The 15603-nt window shown below is 41.5% G+C and overlaps 2 protein-coding genes across 6 annotated transcripts in view; one reads left to right on the top strand and one right to left on the bottom strand.

Moving 5' to 3' along the window:
- The first annotated feature begins 723 nt into the window (after nucleotides 1-723).
- dync2i2 (dynein 2 intermediate chain 2) lies at nucleotides 724-5150 on the top strand. The gene is made up of 9 exons (XM_080018056.1): nucleotides 724-909; nucleotides 1571-1831; nucleotides 2153-2262; nucleotides 2481-2638; nucleotides 2733-2842; nucleotides 2959-3111; nucleotides 3189-3421; nucleotides 3582-3739; nucleotides 4081-5150. The coding sequence occupies exons 1-9, from the start codon at nucleotides 832-834 to the stop codon at nucleotides 4317-4319; spliced, it is 1500 nt and encodes a 499-aa protein (XP_079874182.1). The 5' UTR covers nucleotides 724-831; the 3' UTR covers nucleotides 4320-5150.
- Nucleotides 5151-5184: 34 nt separating this feature from the next.
- Nucleotides 5185-15603, bottom strand: part of sptan1 (spectrin alpha, non-erythrocytic 1) — a 63646-nt gene continuing 53227 nt past the window's right edge. For all 5 annotated transcript variants that reach the window (XM_080018051.1, XM_080018052.1, XM_080018053.1 and 2 more), the window contains 17 exons: nucleotides 15099-15307; nucleotides 14864-14984; nucleotides 14617-14738; nucleotides 14131-14263; nucleotides 13937-14035; nucleotides 13623-13782; nucleotides 12724-12800; nucleotides 12402-12611; nucleotides 9045-9341; nucleotides 8813-8925; nucleotides 7818-7835; nucleotides 7488-7542; nucleotides 6527-6723; nucleotides 6356-6409; nucleotides 5974-6120; nucleotides 5695-5842; nucleotides 5185-5613 (listed from right to left, as the gene is read on the bottom strand). In XM_080018051.1, the coding sequence (XP_079874177.1) occupies nucleotides 5488-5613; nucleotides 5695-5842; nucleotides 5974-6120; nucleotides 6356-6409; nucleotides 6527-6723; nucleotides 7488-7542; nucleotides 7818-7835; nucleotides 8813-8925; nucleotides 9045-9341; nucleotides 12402-12611; nucleotides 12724-12800; nucleotides 13623-13782; nucleotides 13937-14035; nucleotides 14131-14263; nucleotides 14617-14738; nucleotides 14864-14984; nucleotides 15099-15307 (2286 nt within the window). In that variant the 3' untranslated portion in view covers nucleotides 5185-5487. The remainder of the gene's footprint in view (nucleotides 5614-5694; nucleotides 5843-5973; nucleotides 6121-6355; nucleotides 6410-6526; nucleotides 6724-7487; nucleotides 7543-7817; nucleotides 7836-8812; nucleotides 8926-9044; nucleotides 9342-12401; nucleotides 12612-12723; nucleotides 12801-13622; nucleotides 13783-13936; nucleotides 14036-14130; nucleotides 14264-14616; nucleotides 14739-14863; nucleotides 14985-15098; nucleotides 15308-15603) is intronic.

Raw genomic sequence — 15603 nt, 5'->3', positions numbered from 1 at the left:
GGTTTGTGCACCTGCAATGAAGAATTTGAGAAGGTGTAACTGTTGTGTTGTGTTTGTGGGAGACTAAAAAAAAGTCTACACGTTTAAAATGTAGTGATACACGTGTGACTTTTCTCAGTTGTTTGGAAACAATAATATCTTCATATATATTTGTGGTGAAATACACACACACACACGCGCGCAATGCTATTAATTGCTACATTTGTTGATATTTTCAGTTAAAATAAAATATAAAAAAAAAATCAAGTTTTAAAAAATGAAAAAAAAACACATTAAGGGAAAACAATTTTGCTTACACGGAGCGTACATTTAGTTTATGGAAATGCAAATTATCGCAACATTATATACGTTTGTATTTGTAGTTCTGTTATAACAAAACATCGCGGATGTGAAAGAAACCGCACATTCGAGTTTGAGCCACGCAACGCTCCGCTTGGCGCCACCGTGTTTAATGGCGACTTCTTTCCCCTTGTTCCAAAACACGACCGCAAGCACCGGCTCGTACGCATGCACCCGTCCGCACTGTTTTTACATTCGTATTTCGATATATAATACAAACCCAAGATGAGGTCATTTAAGCAGAATGATGAAAGCATTGCATTCGTTTGAACAACACCCTTCCAGCCCTCATTATATACGGCGCACAACCAAACGTGTTTCCTACAGCGTACACTCTACGTCATGACGCTGGTCTACGGTAAACGGAAGTAGTTGTATGAGGCTTCGGATGGATGGAAACTAAACCCAAGTAGTCGCAATAATAATGGCTTTTTTTTTGTTTCGTTAACATATTCTGTCTGTAAACGTTAGTTTCAGTTGACGTCCGCCAGAATGTTTAAGGACGAGGCGTTGGATTGTGTAGGCATCGAGTCGCTCTGGAGGAAATCCCAAAGGTTTGCGAATCAATCGGTGAGTTAAAGGTCAGACTGGTGTCATTTTAACACGTCGTCGTGTTTTGTACCGTGGGATGAAACGAGTTTTAAGTTGTTAACACTGGAGTCCCAATGGTTTGTACGAGTTGGTTTTTTTTAATCAATGTCATCGAGGTCATTCGAGCGTCAAGGATTTATCCCGTTGGGTTATTTTCTTTTTGTTGCAGTTAATTGCGTCAAACGTCAACGGTAAATACTAAAATGTTGCCGTTGACTGTACCAAAAAAAGCAGTGGAGGCATTATAAACCAAATAACTTACAAATAGATGGATAACTGTTGCGTTTGGACCCAACATGGTTTTGGCGCATTGGAAAGGCAAGTATTGTTTAGTGCTTCAGGGGGAAGCCCTGGCAATTGTAAAATTTACAATTAGTATTTAAGAAAGATTTTATATACCAAATGAAATAGCTACAAACGTGGAAATAAGGATTGACGACAGGCTTGTACATAGCATGCTCTGCTAGCCCGATTCACTGTGTTTACTTTTTACTCAGACGGAAGGAAACAAATGGGCGTTCACCTCAAATGGATGGAATGGAACAAAGTGAACCATATGAAATGATTACATGTTTTATTTTTTTTCATGATCAGGGCATTTTAACATGTACAATTGTCTACATCTGCTGACATTTTTCAGAGAGGATGCCAAACACAACCAGTGACCAGTGCTGAAGCTGAAGTCCAGAGCCTTTACACTGTGGACAACGGTAGCCAGACAGAGCCACCCGACCAGTTAATGGAGCAATATCTCCAACAGAAGCACCACGATCCAGAAGCTCCTGGCTTAAAGAACTTCCTTGATTGTGTAGAAGACACAGTCATCCAAGAGTTGGCTAAAAATGCCAAAAGCCATGCCTTTGATGGGTTCCAGGCCAATTGGGAAGACCAGAGTCGATTGGTAAGATTGAGCAATGAGTCAACAAGTCATTATATGTATTATTTTTATAAATTAAGCTATCTAGTATAAATTTTACAAATAGGATACCTCGGATGTCCCTAAATTATATTTTCAATTTCAAGTTTTCCTCCAATAACATTACATTTTACTTTTATCTATACAAGATTGCTTATCCACCTTGTGTCGATTACGCACATTTTAGTATTTTTAGAGCTTATAGAGCTTATTGTGCGTAATCACCGGGTGTCATGACATTTGCATATATGAATTACCGCATCTATATGACAAATAATCTCTTGAACTTAAACTTGAACATTGCAGGTTGCCTGTCTTCATTGCCTGCATTATCCAAGGGCTCAAGAGAAACATCTTCACACGACCAGCATATCATGGAATTCTACAGGTTCGGTTGTAGCCTGTTCCTATGGCCGGTATGTTTTGAGCTCTTATAAAAAATTGTAACTTAAAAGAAACAAAATTAAGATTTAAGGGTCCCTACACCTGCCAAATTCAGATGACCACTAGACCCAATGTACCCAAGATGTTTTTGCCTATATTTCAAATGACTAAATATTTCTAAGTAGACTAGATATTTCAAGGACATTCCTCTCTAGTCATTGTAAAATAGTTGTTTTTTTCTGCATGACAGCACTGACAATGGAGACTGGAGTACTGAGAAGTCATATGTATGCACCTGGAATGTGGACCGCCGCGGCATGAACCCGGCACAACCCGACGTTACAATAGATGTGAGCACTCCTGTGATGTCTCTGGCATTTCATCCCAACCGGCCTTCGGTCATCGCGGGTATACTGTCGTCCCTTCCTTTCTCATCAGTGGACTGCACCGGTTGTCAAGAGTGTGTTCTGAGTAACCCCCGAAATTCTCCCTGTATCAACAGGGGGTCTGTACAGTGGAGATGTGGTGGTCTGGGACACTGGTCGGACACAGGACCCAGTGATGGCTCAGACCACAATGTCTCCTGACAGCCACCGCGAACCAGTAAATCAGGTCAAATTCTCTTTTAGTCAAATGTTGCTATATAGGATATAGAAGGGAGAAAAGTATTCTCAACTAACACTGCAATTTAAATTGAATGAAGACATTCTGTGTATTTGGGTTTCTAGGTTGACTGGGTACCCCTTGAGAAGCGAGGAGAGCTGGGAGTGCTGAGTGCATGCTCAAGAGGAAGAGTACTTCTTTGGGTAGTGGATCCAGACCATGGGAGACTAGTCCTGAATGCAGGATATGCCTTAGTCAGACAAGTTCCCCACATCAAAGTAAGGCTTGGCAAGTCAAGTATATGTCTATGTAGTTTATACATTTGCATTAAATGCCTGACATTTGCCTCCGATAGACCAGAGGAACCAGCCATATAGGCGTGACGTCACTGGCCCTATCTCCCTGGGACTCTGATACCTTTCTTGTTGGCAGTGAGGGTGGCCTGCTACTCAAGTGTTCCTTCTCCTCTCTTACACCCGCTGTGGTGTCCTCCGAAGGGCAGAGTGTGATCCTGAGAGACCCAGCCGTGTTCTCCTTTAGGCCATGTAGCAGCCCCGTCCACTCCATACACTGCTCTCCTTTTCAGAGGTGACAAGCTCCATTGTGTGCCGATGACCATAATTCAAAACTCACTTGTTTTAGATAGTAAAAGTCCAATAGTGTAAGCTCAGATGGCTATTGCCTTGGCTGTTTGTTGCATTAGGGTTTGTATTTATTTGCTGTACTTCATGTTTTGCCATCTCTGAAGGAACTTATTTCTGAGTGTCGGTACAGATGGCCTGGCCCACCTTCACTCTCTGCTCCAAGCCAGTCCGCTCCTCTCCCTGCGGGTGTCGGACTCATATGTGTTTGACGTACACTGGTCCCCAACCAGACCGTTGGTTTTTGCTGCAGCCACTGGAGAAGGTACACCATTAAAACTGTATGGACTGCATGTTGCAGGGAATTAGAATTGGCCATCGGCATTATTTTTACTGCTTAAACGCATTTCGGATGTTTTATATATTTGTCTAGTTAGAGCAGTTATTTCGAGATACATTATAACCAATGATATCCTAACCTTTGTTAACTTTTTGACCTGAACCTCATTTAACTATGGTTTTTCAAATGACCTATGATGTATACGGATGAATTTAATTAAGATACAATCAGAAATATCTTCCATGACCAGAAAAGAAAAAGAGGTCCAGGTTTAAAAAGAAGAAAAAAAAGAACAATGACCCTTATTACCATTTCCTTTACCCTAGGTGTTGTGCACATATTTGACCTGGGCCGGAGGACCCTTAAGCCAGTGGCCACAATACATCAAGGCAGTGATGACAAGGCAGCCACTTGTGTGTCCTTCAACTTCTCCAACACTAACCTATTGGCAGTGGGGAGCACTGATGGTACAGTACATATCTGGCAACTGAGCTCTAATTTGACTGAGCAAAGGCCCCGAGAGATCATCCAGCTAGAGCAGCTAGCCAATGATATGGCAGAATGACAATGCTCTTAATAGTCACTTAAAGGACTGTTAAAAGTTTATTTGTTTGTAGAGGCAAGTTTTATTTCACCTGCGTTGTGTGTATTATGTTTTGTTATACAGTGGTACCTTGACTTACGAGTTTAAATAGTTCCGTGACAGAGCTCGTAATTCAATCTGCTCGCATAGCAAATCAATTTTCCCCATTGAAATTAATTGAAATGCCATTAATCCGTTCCAGCCCCCCAAAAAAAACCCAAATTTTTTTTGTTACGTGTTTTCAAATAAGAAATGTATTTATAAACAACAAATATTGTATAAAAACATAATAAAACACAATAAGAGTGTGTAGATCTCTCTTCTGCCTTCTCCCAGATGATACCCTCTGTCACGTTATCTCCTACGAGCTGCTTCTCCGTCAACCACACCAACAGCAGTTTCTCCATCTTTCGCTTGGCTGGCGTAATACCCTCGTACTGCCTCGCCAATTCCATCACAGGCACACCTCACTCATGTTTTTCTATTATTTTGCTCTTTAAGTCAAAGGACATTATCTGCTTCTTCTCACAAAAAAAAATGGCAAAATAAATGCACAAAAAGCACAAATCGCGAGCACAAAACACCAAAGAGATGCTTCCACGCTCAGGTAAACACATGAAGTTAAGGAGTGAGATGCGGAATGCTGGCCACGCCCACCAGCGGCGGTTTACCTGAAGCTCGCTCCTCGTAACTCCAATTTTTGCTCGCAAATCAATACAAAAAAATCGGAACGACGGTTCGTAACTCGGAAAACTTGTATAATAGTGCGCTCGTAACTCAAGGTACCACTGTATTCAAACTGTTCCTGCAATTAAAGTTTGAATGGACAAATAAATTGCACAGGGGGTTGTTATTTCCAGTTCTAACCAGTAGAGTTTATTAAAGCACACTGCAGTCATTAAGGTGGTGCCACAACATTATTATAAGTATATGTTCTTAAATCCAGCACAAGCTAAAAGCAATTATTCAAATGCAGACAGATCTACGGTATTCATCAAAGAAGCACAGAGTGAAGGTTATAGCGAGTTAAATAGGGACAGTTGTTACTTGTGTGAATTCTTGGTGCCACGATCATGCAGTTTCAGCTGTGTAGTCGTGTGTTGGATAAAATGCATCTCGATTGGTCACTGGTGGGCAAAGGGGGATTGGATCAATTGACAAAGAGCGAGCGCGTAAATTCAACGAAATCGAAAGCAGACGGCAGCTCCCGTCCCTTGCCGTCTAGGTAGGGCTTCATATGCGAGATGCAGTAGTCCGCTTGCTCCTTGGTCAGGTTCTGAAGAGAGGCAGAATTAACACGTTGGTATCCTCGTCACTGTGCAACAGCCACCGGCATGTAAAAACCATCGGATATTACCTGGTAGAGCTCTTCTTTGGTGACATAGGGTTTGTTCTCGGTGCTTAGTGCACGGAAGGCGCTCTCTATCTCCTCACTGGATTTGACGTTCTCTGTCTCGCGGCTAATCATGAAAGCCATATACTCTTGCAAGGACACATTACCATCCCTGCACAGACAATGTTGGGGTTAGCCAGAAACATTTGACACCTTGTGGTAAATAGATCACAAATACCGGGCAATGTAATCCTAATAACGACAAGCAACAACATATAAACCATTCGCGACATGTCGACTGACCTATTGGGATCCACTGTGTCGAGGATGGACTCAAACTCTGGATCCGGCTCGCCCTCCTCCACCATAGGCAGGTCGTAGCCCAATGATCGAAGACAGGATTTGAATTCTTGGTGGTTCAAACGGCCCGACTTCTCCTTGTCAAAGTGTCTTTAAAATTAAGGAGGAAGGAATGATTAAAAACCGGGACAAAGAGGGGTGATAATTCTTGATTCTCACCGCACAGGATCTGAAACACTAAGATTTTCTGTTTGGGGAAAAATAGCTTTAAAGAAAAGAAAATCCATAAAGATTCCCAAGTTGATTATTGAGATAAAAGACTTCCAGCTCTACCTGCACTTCAAAATACCACATTTTTGAGTTGAAATAAGTTGGAGCAACTTACTTGAACATCATGCTGAACTCTTTCAGAGCCTCTTCTGTGACACCAGTGGTGTTCCTAAAGGACAAATGAGTAAAGATATTGAGCTTAAAAGAAGCCACACTCATGCTCAAGTTATGGGGGGTTCACGCTGTATTCGGGGTGTTCAATGGAGAATTCATCATATTTGTTTACCTGGCCTGTATTTGCTGTTCCAGGTTGTGCTGCATCCTCATGCCCAACTGGTCCAGTTGGTCCCATTGCTGGGCCAAGCCCACGGTACTGTGTTCTGTGTATTTGTTGTCCAGGATGAGTGCTTCCTCCATGGCCGCACCCAAATCCTCAATTTTCTTCAGCTGGCTACGCATTGCCCGAATCTCCTGGTGCTTGCGCTAAAATTGTGTGTGCATGTATTACATTTTACATTACATTACATTACATTTAGTCATTGATCAGACGCTTTTATCCAAAGCGACTTACAATTATTCAAACACCGACGGACGCAGCCATCAGGAGCAATGAGGGGTTAAGTGTCTTGCTCAAGGACACTACAGCATGCTAGCAGGAGGAGCCTGGGATCCAACCAGCAACCTTTAGATCACTAGACCACCAGCTCTACCTCCTGAGCTACCGTCCCCATTTATGTATAAGCACATAAACAAGCATAAGTAGTATGGCATTAATCGACAAACAGTACAAACTCCTTAACAATTATTGCTATTGTGGTTATAATCACAGAGGATGTTGTTTGTACAAGCAATGTTTATTTCTCCTTATTTTAAGTAAGTGTAAGACTTTACATGCTTATAATGCTCAGAGTCTTAGTAAACCTTCTTAAGATCCTTCTTACTTAATAAACCTTCTCTGAACAGAAAGCAAAGCATGCCAAGCATTTTTTTAATCGATTGCAATGGCACCTGTAAAATTTTTAATTGTGCTAAATTAGTTTGACCACATACTTGGCCTAACTGCCATAACTGAACGCACAAAAAAAACACCTGATCACAGTGGCGACAGTGAACTCATTCACATCTTGCATATCCAATAATTCTGTTCAAAGTAAACAAAATCCAGTCATAGCAATGCTGAAATCGCATAATATAAATAATAATAGCAGCGGTTGCGTGACATAATCAAGTCTAGGAGTGACGGTTACCTTGGTGGCCTCAAGCTGTGATTCCAGGGTTCCCGACTCTTCCACCATGCAAGATCTGGGCACAAACCGAAAAAGTAAATTATTATTATTATTATTATTATAATAATAAGACATGGAAACATTGTGACAACTTTATACGAAAGTTTTGCAAAAAATGCCAGCACATACATACTGATGACTAATAACGAAACCCCCCCAACTGGGGGAGTGTGTCATCACCTAAAAACTAGCCCACGTTGAGATAAATATAGACAAAGTATACTTGACAAAGTATTACTGTCAAAATCAACCATCGACACACAAAAAAAAAGAAAAAAGAATGATATTTACCCATCCAGAAGATATGTCCTGGTGGCGGCCAAAGATAGGAGGTCAAAATGGAGGGGAGGGGACCGAAAAAGATGAAGGAAAAAATAAACACAGGGACACTGGTCACCGCAGCACTTCGTAGAACGATGGTTGGGCCGATTTATGCATAAGATTTTTATATTCTATTTTTGAATAAATGGAAGTTACGGTCCAATTCTAATAACTCAATACATCCAAATAGCATCTACTGGCTAGTGGCCGTGAGTGTGAACTTAACTTGGCGCCGCCCCTTGCGGCCGCCTGCGCGAGCACCGCGTGTCGATTACGCACATGAGTATTTTTCGAGCTTATAGAACTTGTGCGTAATCACTGGGTGTCATGACATTTCACTGCATATATGTACGACCGTATGTATGTGACAAATAATCTCTTGAACTTGAACCTATAGCAAAGCAACCCCAATTTTTAAAATGTAAATCATTTTAATTAATCATTAATTATAGGGTTCGTTCTGGCATTACAAAATGAAATTCAAGGACTTTCAAATACTTTGTTAAGCACAATTTTTTTTTATTTTCAAGGACTAATAATCCAAAACTAATATTCATTTTCAATGCTCATGTTGTACATTAAATGTACATATATGGCATAATCTATGTCGTAAAAGTGATTCTGGAATCTTTTTACATTTATGCTTATTATGGAAAAGCAGGTTTTCAATGTTTGCGTTTTTTTCCCCAAGGACCTTACATTTCGGAGGAAGAAAGTCAAGCACTTCAAGCACGTGGTAAGAACCCTGTAATCAAGTGAAACCTATGTGGTATTTCCGCCACAACTCAAAATTAATACTGTACCATTTTATGTAACTTATGTTAATGTGAGTGTATTCCATTTCAGAGATACGAAATGACTTTGGAACAAAAAACACATTATTGAAGACTGCAGCTCACCAAAAGTTCAGCTCACAGTAGTTCACTAATCTGACCCAGGTTTACAGTCTTTAAGTCTTATTGTACCTCGTTTCCTGCAGCCACTGGTGGAAAGCGTTGGCGTGCTGTGCAAACTCCTGGCGTAGTTTATCGTTTTCCTCCTGCCTCCTCTGCTCCTTCTGCAGCTCCAGCTCACGCTCCTACCAACCACACACACACCAAAAAAAACCCCATCACTGTAGTTAACTCCATCGTTCAGCCGGAGCAGTGTGCATTAGCCCGTGTGTGGAGTTATCAAGAAGGGGAAACGTGCAGAGACCTTGATTATCTTCTGGAGGTTCCTCCAGGTCTCCTCCAGAGCCTCCATGGTGAACCAGGTGTAGGGGTTGGACGCCACCTGGTAGCTCTTGATTTGTCGGTCCAGCTCCGCCAGCTGGTTGAAGTCGGCCTGGGCCGAGCTGAGCGATGAGCGAAACGCCTCGTGTGCTTCACGCAGGGCTCGGATCTCCTCCAGTGAGTTGCAGCGCACAGGGTCTGTTAAATCCTCCTCTGCGTTTTCAAACCAGCTGTTGAAGGCGGAGGCCTTCTTCGCAAAGGTCAGGAATAGGTCTTCGACCTGAACAGCAAGGCGAGAAGATGGAAATGAGAAGCGCTCCATTTTTGTAAATCCTGAATAGAAATATTTCACGATATACCCCATGAAATCTTGTAGGTAGTTCCTCTAGTCTCTAATCTTTTAACATGCATTGGCTACTTTTGTGTTCAATGCTGGATTATCAAATGTTTCCATTTCATGCTATCCTTGAATATTAAGAGGTGTAATAGTTCAAAGTTCACTGTTTACACATTTCACACAGCCAAAAGTACTTTCACTAAGCAAGTTTCACTTGCTACTTGCGTCACACAACTTCTGTAATAATATAGTAATAATAATAGCTTTATTTATATAGCACTAGCTAAAATTGTTTCTGAATCGAACAGGGAGCCAATGGAGAGAAGCCAGCATTGGGGTGATGTCGTCTTTTGGAACCGGTAAGAAGCCTAACTGCTGCGTTCTGAACTAGTTCCCTAGCTCCCAAGTTTCTGGCAACGGACTTAATATTTGCAGACAGAGTGCCAAGGACACTCCCAATATGACTGGTAGAATTTGATGGAGTGAACAGTATGATTTCTGATTTAGAATTATTGAGTTGAAGAAAATTCTGTGCCATCCAACATCATTGAGACAATCTACAACAGCAGCTAGGCTGTTTGGGTCACCAGGTCTCAGAGGAAGGTATATCTGTGTGTCGTCTGCATAGCAATGAAAAGAGACAATGTCTTTGGATAATTTGGCCAAGCGGCCGCACATAGATTGGGTATAAAATTGGACCTAAAATGGAACCTTGCAGTACACCACAGGTAACTTGAGCTGTAGAGGATGAGTCGTTACCTATGGCAGACTGCAAAGGTTCTTTCTAAAAGGTAGGAATAAAACCAGGCAAGTGCTGATGCCAACCCAGGTGTTAAGACGGTCAATTAAAATGGTGTGATCTATAGTGTCAAAAGCTGCCCTTTGATCTAAAAGAAATAAAATTGCAGTATCCACACATAAAAGCTAAAAGCAGGGTTGATACCACCTTCTCTAAAACCTTTGAAAGAAATGGAAGTTTATAAATGGGCCTTAAATTGTTAAGAACAGAGGGATGAAGGTTTGGTTTCTTTAAAAGAGAATGGACCACAATATGTTTAAAAGCAGAAGGAAAAATGCCTTTTTTCGGTGAGCTATTTAAAATAGATAAACTCGGTCCAATTGTGTCAATCACCTCTTTAGGAAATGAGGTGGGGATAATATCCAGGCTGCACGTGGTTGATGATTTCATATGGGATAGAGTTTCATGTAAAATTTGCTGTCTTATATTCTCAGCTTTCACAATAAAGTTTTACAACTCCTCACACATCTCTGGTGAGGCCTGAGTAAGATGGCAGGGGAAGGGGGTGATGACGAAGTCAATCAGGCTAGAGAATAATGCTGCTCTTGCTTCTTTGACCTCTTGATAATTGTGCATAGCATCTTTCAAGATCTAATAAAATACGTTTAAACCACTCTTCACTCTTAAGGTCCTGGGTGCTATTAATTTGGCCAGGGCTGCAATGTTTTATATGACTTTTTGTCCTTGTATGGGGCGACAGAGCCCAGGACAGTCAGACACGTGTCATTAAATGGGAGACGAGCTCCTCTGTGTTAAAACCTGGATCAAAGGCAGTTAAAGGCGAAGCAGCAGCATTGAAAAGCTTTGAAAAGCTTGAAAAGCTTTCTCGAAAACGTACTTGCTAACACAGAGTTAAAAACACGGTGGTAGACAGGATTGTTGTAAGTGATAAAAAATTGGGATAAGACCACACTGAATAAAGCCACTCTGTGATCGGACACACATATCCTTTGTCTCAATGTTTTCAGGGCTGAGACCACTGTACAGTACTAAGTCAAGGGTGTGGCCCTTAGAATGTCTAGGTTCTTGTACCGCTTGAGTGAGGTTAAAAAAGAGTCAAGGACATCCATAAAATCAGTAATAAAAGTGTGGCTGGGGAAGCAGACATGTATGTTAAAATCGCCTAAAGTCAGAATTTTGTCATAATATGACATAAATAGAGATAAATCAGCAAATTCTTGGATAAAAACATAATTTGGTCTCAGCGGTAGTCTATAAATTCTCAAAATTATCACGGGGTCCTTAGAATAAAGCATAAAACCAAGATGCTCAAATGATGTAAAACTACTATGTGAAATGGGAGTGCTTTTAAAATCCTTTCTCGAGATAACAGCAACTTCCCCACCCCCCGCCTGAGCCTGGGTTGGTAGAGAAATATAAAAAACCTGGGTGGGCATTGGGGCTCGATGACCGTCTAGGTGGCCTCAATGCAACGGTAGACTGTGCCCCCCCCGCCCCAAAGGGGGGGGTAACTCCTGCATATCCATGACATCGACTGTGGGCTCTAGGGAATCTGTCTCCGGCATAGAGTGGCGCAAGGAGCCTCCTCTGCGTGGTATTGCATTTTGTATTTATAGTTTATATTATTTTAAATATCTGACTATTTCTGTTTATTCCTTTTTGGCTATTTTTATATATTTGACAATTTTTTTCAATTACATTTTTACGTAATTTTTTTATTCAATTTTATTATTATTCTCTATTTTTTTTGGACTTTTACTCTTTTTTCATTTTTTAATGCTAATAGTCTGCAGTGAAACGGACCAAACACCACCAGAACAAATTCCTTGTATATATGTAAATGTACATGGCGAATAAAACAGATTCTGATTTATATTCTACTCTTCTCTGATCTACTTTATTTTGTCCACTTTATAGAATTATATTTATAGAATCATGTGGCTGTAAATCACAATTCAATTCTCAACCGCGAGACTCGTATTTGAACGGTTCAATACGAATGTGTAACCTTACAGCCCTATTGAATACTATTATTCATTTGATCTGATAGTTGTCTGTTCACCCATCCCCACTTGTGGCTTTGCTTCAAAATGTGTCACTGTGTTGGTAGGTTTTCCGCATTCAAACTTTACGGGTTTTATTGTGCGGCACAGCACTAGTGTGAAGCATGGACGTTGAAACAACATGTGGTCTGTTTTTAGTCTTCTCCCACATGTCTCTTGTAGGGCCATCATTTCACTTACCTTTCTGAAATGCTCCTGGGCCTCCAATAGCTTCTTCTTACGTGAGGCTGAGTTGGAGAGCAGCTGGTTCCAGCGCTTCATCAGGGCAGCGTGACGGGCTTCAATCGCCTTGGACTGGACATGTTGAGCGGCCAACAGTTGGTCCTTGAGGGCCGTGATGTTCGTAATGCCCTCTTGTTGGAAGGCTTGGAGACCAGCGTCAAATGTCTCCTGCAGAGAACGTTGCAAAGAGATAACAGCGGTGAGAAAGAGCTTTGGGGAGGCTATCCTTGAATGATAAACAAGCATTGGCGTTTCCTGTGTCTAAGAATAGAGTCTGTACCTGTTTGGTGAGCAGAGTTTGCACAGAGGACAAGTCCCTGCCATAGTCGTCAGTCTTGAGACTGTTCTCCTTCTCACCTAAAATAAGCGAGCACATACATCAAGGGCCTTTCGAGACTAGTTAGGGATGCCATGGTGAGGAATTTTTCCCCACCTAACGGCGTTAACGGTAACACTGTACATTTTACAACGGAACAGCAGACGGAGATTGTGGCCGCAAATTACGCATGGAGATTATGCATGGAGGGGGAGACAGGTCCTGATCCAGACCTGATCTAAGGTCTTCTAAAGCCTTCTTTCTCTCCTCTCTTCCCGTGATAAGAGAAATGTGACTCCGCAGACTCTGCTGTGACTGCTGTGCAGGCATAGCAGAGTCACTCAGAGTCGCTGGAACTCACTTTCAGTTTTGTAGCATTGCTATTGTATTGATAACAAACTTAACATTTTACTAATTTTAATTTTGTTGATGAACGTTGATGAGCGCTGAAATGGAGAATTCACTAAATTGGTTTTATTTGTTAGAAAAACAAACAAACAAAAAAAAACGACAGCGTGTAAGCAGTCGGCTTACAGTGGTCAAGTAATGTAATCGGCGTATGCCAGAACACCGGGTAACCCCGGTAACCGTGGCAACCCTAAGGACTAGTTGTTTTAGAATGGCAATCTCGATTCACACCTCTACACAATACAATTTCCACAGACAACCGTGGATTATGTGACATGTGTATATTATTGTAATCAAATGAAACCTTCCAAGGAACTGTAGATGAGAATTGGTTGAAGATGAATATGATACAATATATCAAATGAAAAGTTATGTTTAATATTGTTACAAATAAATAAATAAAACAAAAAATCTGAGAAAGCGTGCAGGTGACACCCTGTGGCCAGTTATCATACCAATCCAGGATTCCACCACATCCGCCTTCCAGTTGAATTGCAGGAAGGCCGAGTTTTCATCCAGCTTGGCCTTCCTCTGGGCAGCTGCACGGTCTAGCTCAGAGACCTTGTCCCGCAGGGCTGCCATCTTGGCACTGATGTTGTCAACATGATGGTTGTTCTAGAGTCAAATCAGAAATGATCCTTACACATGACATCATTACGCCAATACAGCCAGGATTTGTTTTGTGAACAATTATTTCTTAATGACACTTCTTTTTCAAACAGTTATTCTAATTAGAGTGGATTAAAAGCTGTATTTTGGTTGGCAGTACCTTCTTGATGAGCTCTTCTCCATTAGTGCACACATCACTAACCCTGTCCCTGTGCACGGTGAAGTCTGTCTCAAATGCTTCGTGTTTTTTCAGCAGACCCTAATAGCGGAAAACATGCGTAGGCACTCGAATAGTAAATATAAAAAAATAAAATTAAAAAAAAGTGTTGGAAAAGGACATGCACTTGTATTTACCTGCACGGCAGCCAAGGTATCGCCATAGTCCTCACTTCCCACGAGATTCAACTTCTCATTTATCCAGGCTTCTTCCTCTTCCACATTTGCTACAAACTGCTGATACTCCAGTGATTCCTCCAGCCTCTTCCCCCTGGTACAATACAAAAGCACACAAATTGTCAGATCCCAGAACAGTCGCATCATCAATGACAATGTTGACATGCACACATTAATCAGAAGGTGAATAACCAGAATAGGATGATGTCACAAATAATGCATGTGTAATAATGTGTTAGAATTATTTTGATTCCTTCTTCCTTACTTATTCTTTCAACACACAAGGCTCATTCATTGGTCTAAATGTAAAATGGAATTTAAGTCTGGTTGAGAGGAGAGGGAGGGACATCTACATTCTTTGCATCAGGAATTTTAGTGGAGACTTCTAAAATGTACTTATTTGGGCCATATCAACTCTTGAACTTCTCCACTGGCTGGGAAACTTGCCTTGCTCCAGATAAGTCTTTAAGTTCCTTCCAATGGTCAACAAACTGGGCCAGCCTCTGCTGGATCTCCTCTTGGCCGATTGTATTATCATCAGAGAGCTTCTTGCCTGTGTCCAGCACCGACTGGGGACATGGATGTATACAGCAAAAGAAGTTGAAATCATCATTTGGCATAACAATTGAGCAGGCCGTTTAGAGGATGATATTAACTTTGCCAAGGAGGTAATTTTATGCATGTTTTTAGGTACCTGAATGGCTGGCTCATGGGCACCTAGCTCAGCCTCCAGTCTTTTGTGTTTCTTTCTCAGATTTTGCACACCTGTCAAATCACGTCCATAGTCTTCCGAACTCACAAGCAACTTCTTTTCTCTGGATGAAGCAAGCAGTGCAGAAGTGAACAGTAAAGGAGACGAAATGACGGGATAAAAGAAACAATTGCATTGGATAAAGTTAAGGTAAATAAGTCCAGGGGTTCTCTCTCACTTAATCCAAGACTCTTCATCATCCAGGTCCCTAAAGAACTGGTGCAGTCGGTGGGACTCGTTGAGCTTAGCACGGCGACCCGCTGCCATGCTCTTGATCTTGGCAAAGCGGCTATTGACCGCATTGCGCTTGTCCTTTACCAGCGTGGTGTCAAAGGCGTTGCTGCCCATGAGGCTATCTGCCTGGCCATTTAGATCCTTCAAACGATCCTGCAACAAAGACATGCGAGTGGAGAAGGGTGAGAAGGCAGTATCAAAAACAATACAACACAATGGTGAACTCGACATACGTGTTAACCTTTTATCTTCGATAGTCACAAAAATACATGTATTGAGATAATCAACAAGGCTTTATTCAATTTTCTAATCTGTAACATTGAGACATGGCTGAACTTGAACTGAAAGAATGTTCCCCAGTTTTTGCAGGGGACATACACTAATTGCCATATTCAACACAGGTTCAGTAAGAACTAACTGTGATTTTCTGAGAGGATTCAGAGCAAAGG

The sequence above is a fragment of the Zeus faber genome, assembly GCF_960531495.2.
Source record: "Zeus faber genome assembly, chromosome: 17".
Lineage (NCBI taxonomy): Eukaryota > Metazoa > Chordata > Actinopteri > Zeiformes > Zeidae > Zeus > Zeus faber.
Note: the sequence above shows the minus strand (reverse complement) of the source record. Positions and strands in the feature narration are given on the sequence as shown.

Excerpts from the sequence above, each read along its gene's own strand:
- dync2i2 (XM_080018056.1), top strand. The coding sequence starts at position 832 with ATGTTTAAGGACGAGGCGTTGGATTGTGTAGGCATCGAGTCGCTCTGG. Across the intron at positions 910-1,570 it reads AAAGGTTTGCGAATCAATCG|AGAGGATGCCAAACACAACC; the intron begins GTGAGTTAAAGG and ends GACATTTTTCAG. Across the intron at positions 2,843-2,958 it reads ACCGCGAACCAGTAAATCAG|GTTGACTGGGTACCCCTTGA; the intron begins GTCAAATTCTCT and ends TTGGGTTTCTAG.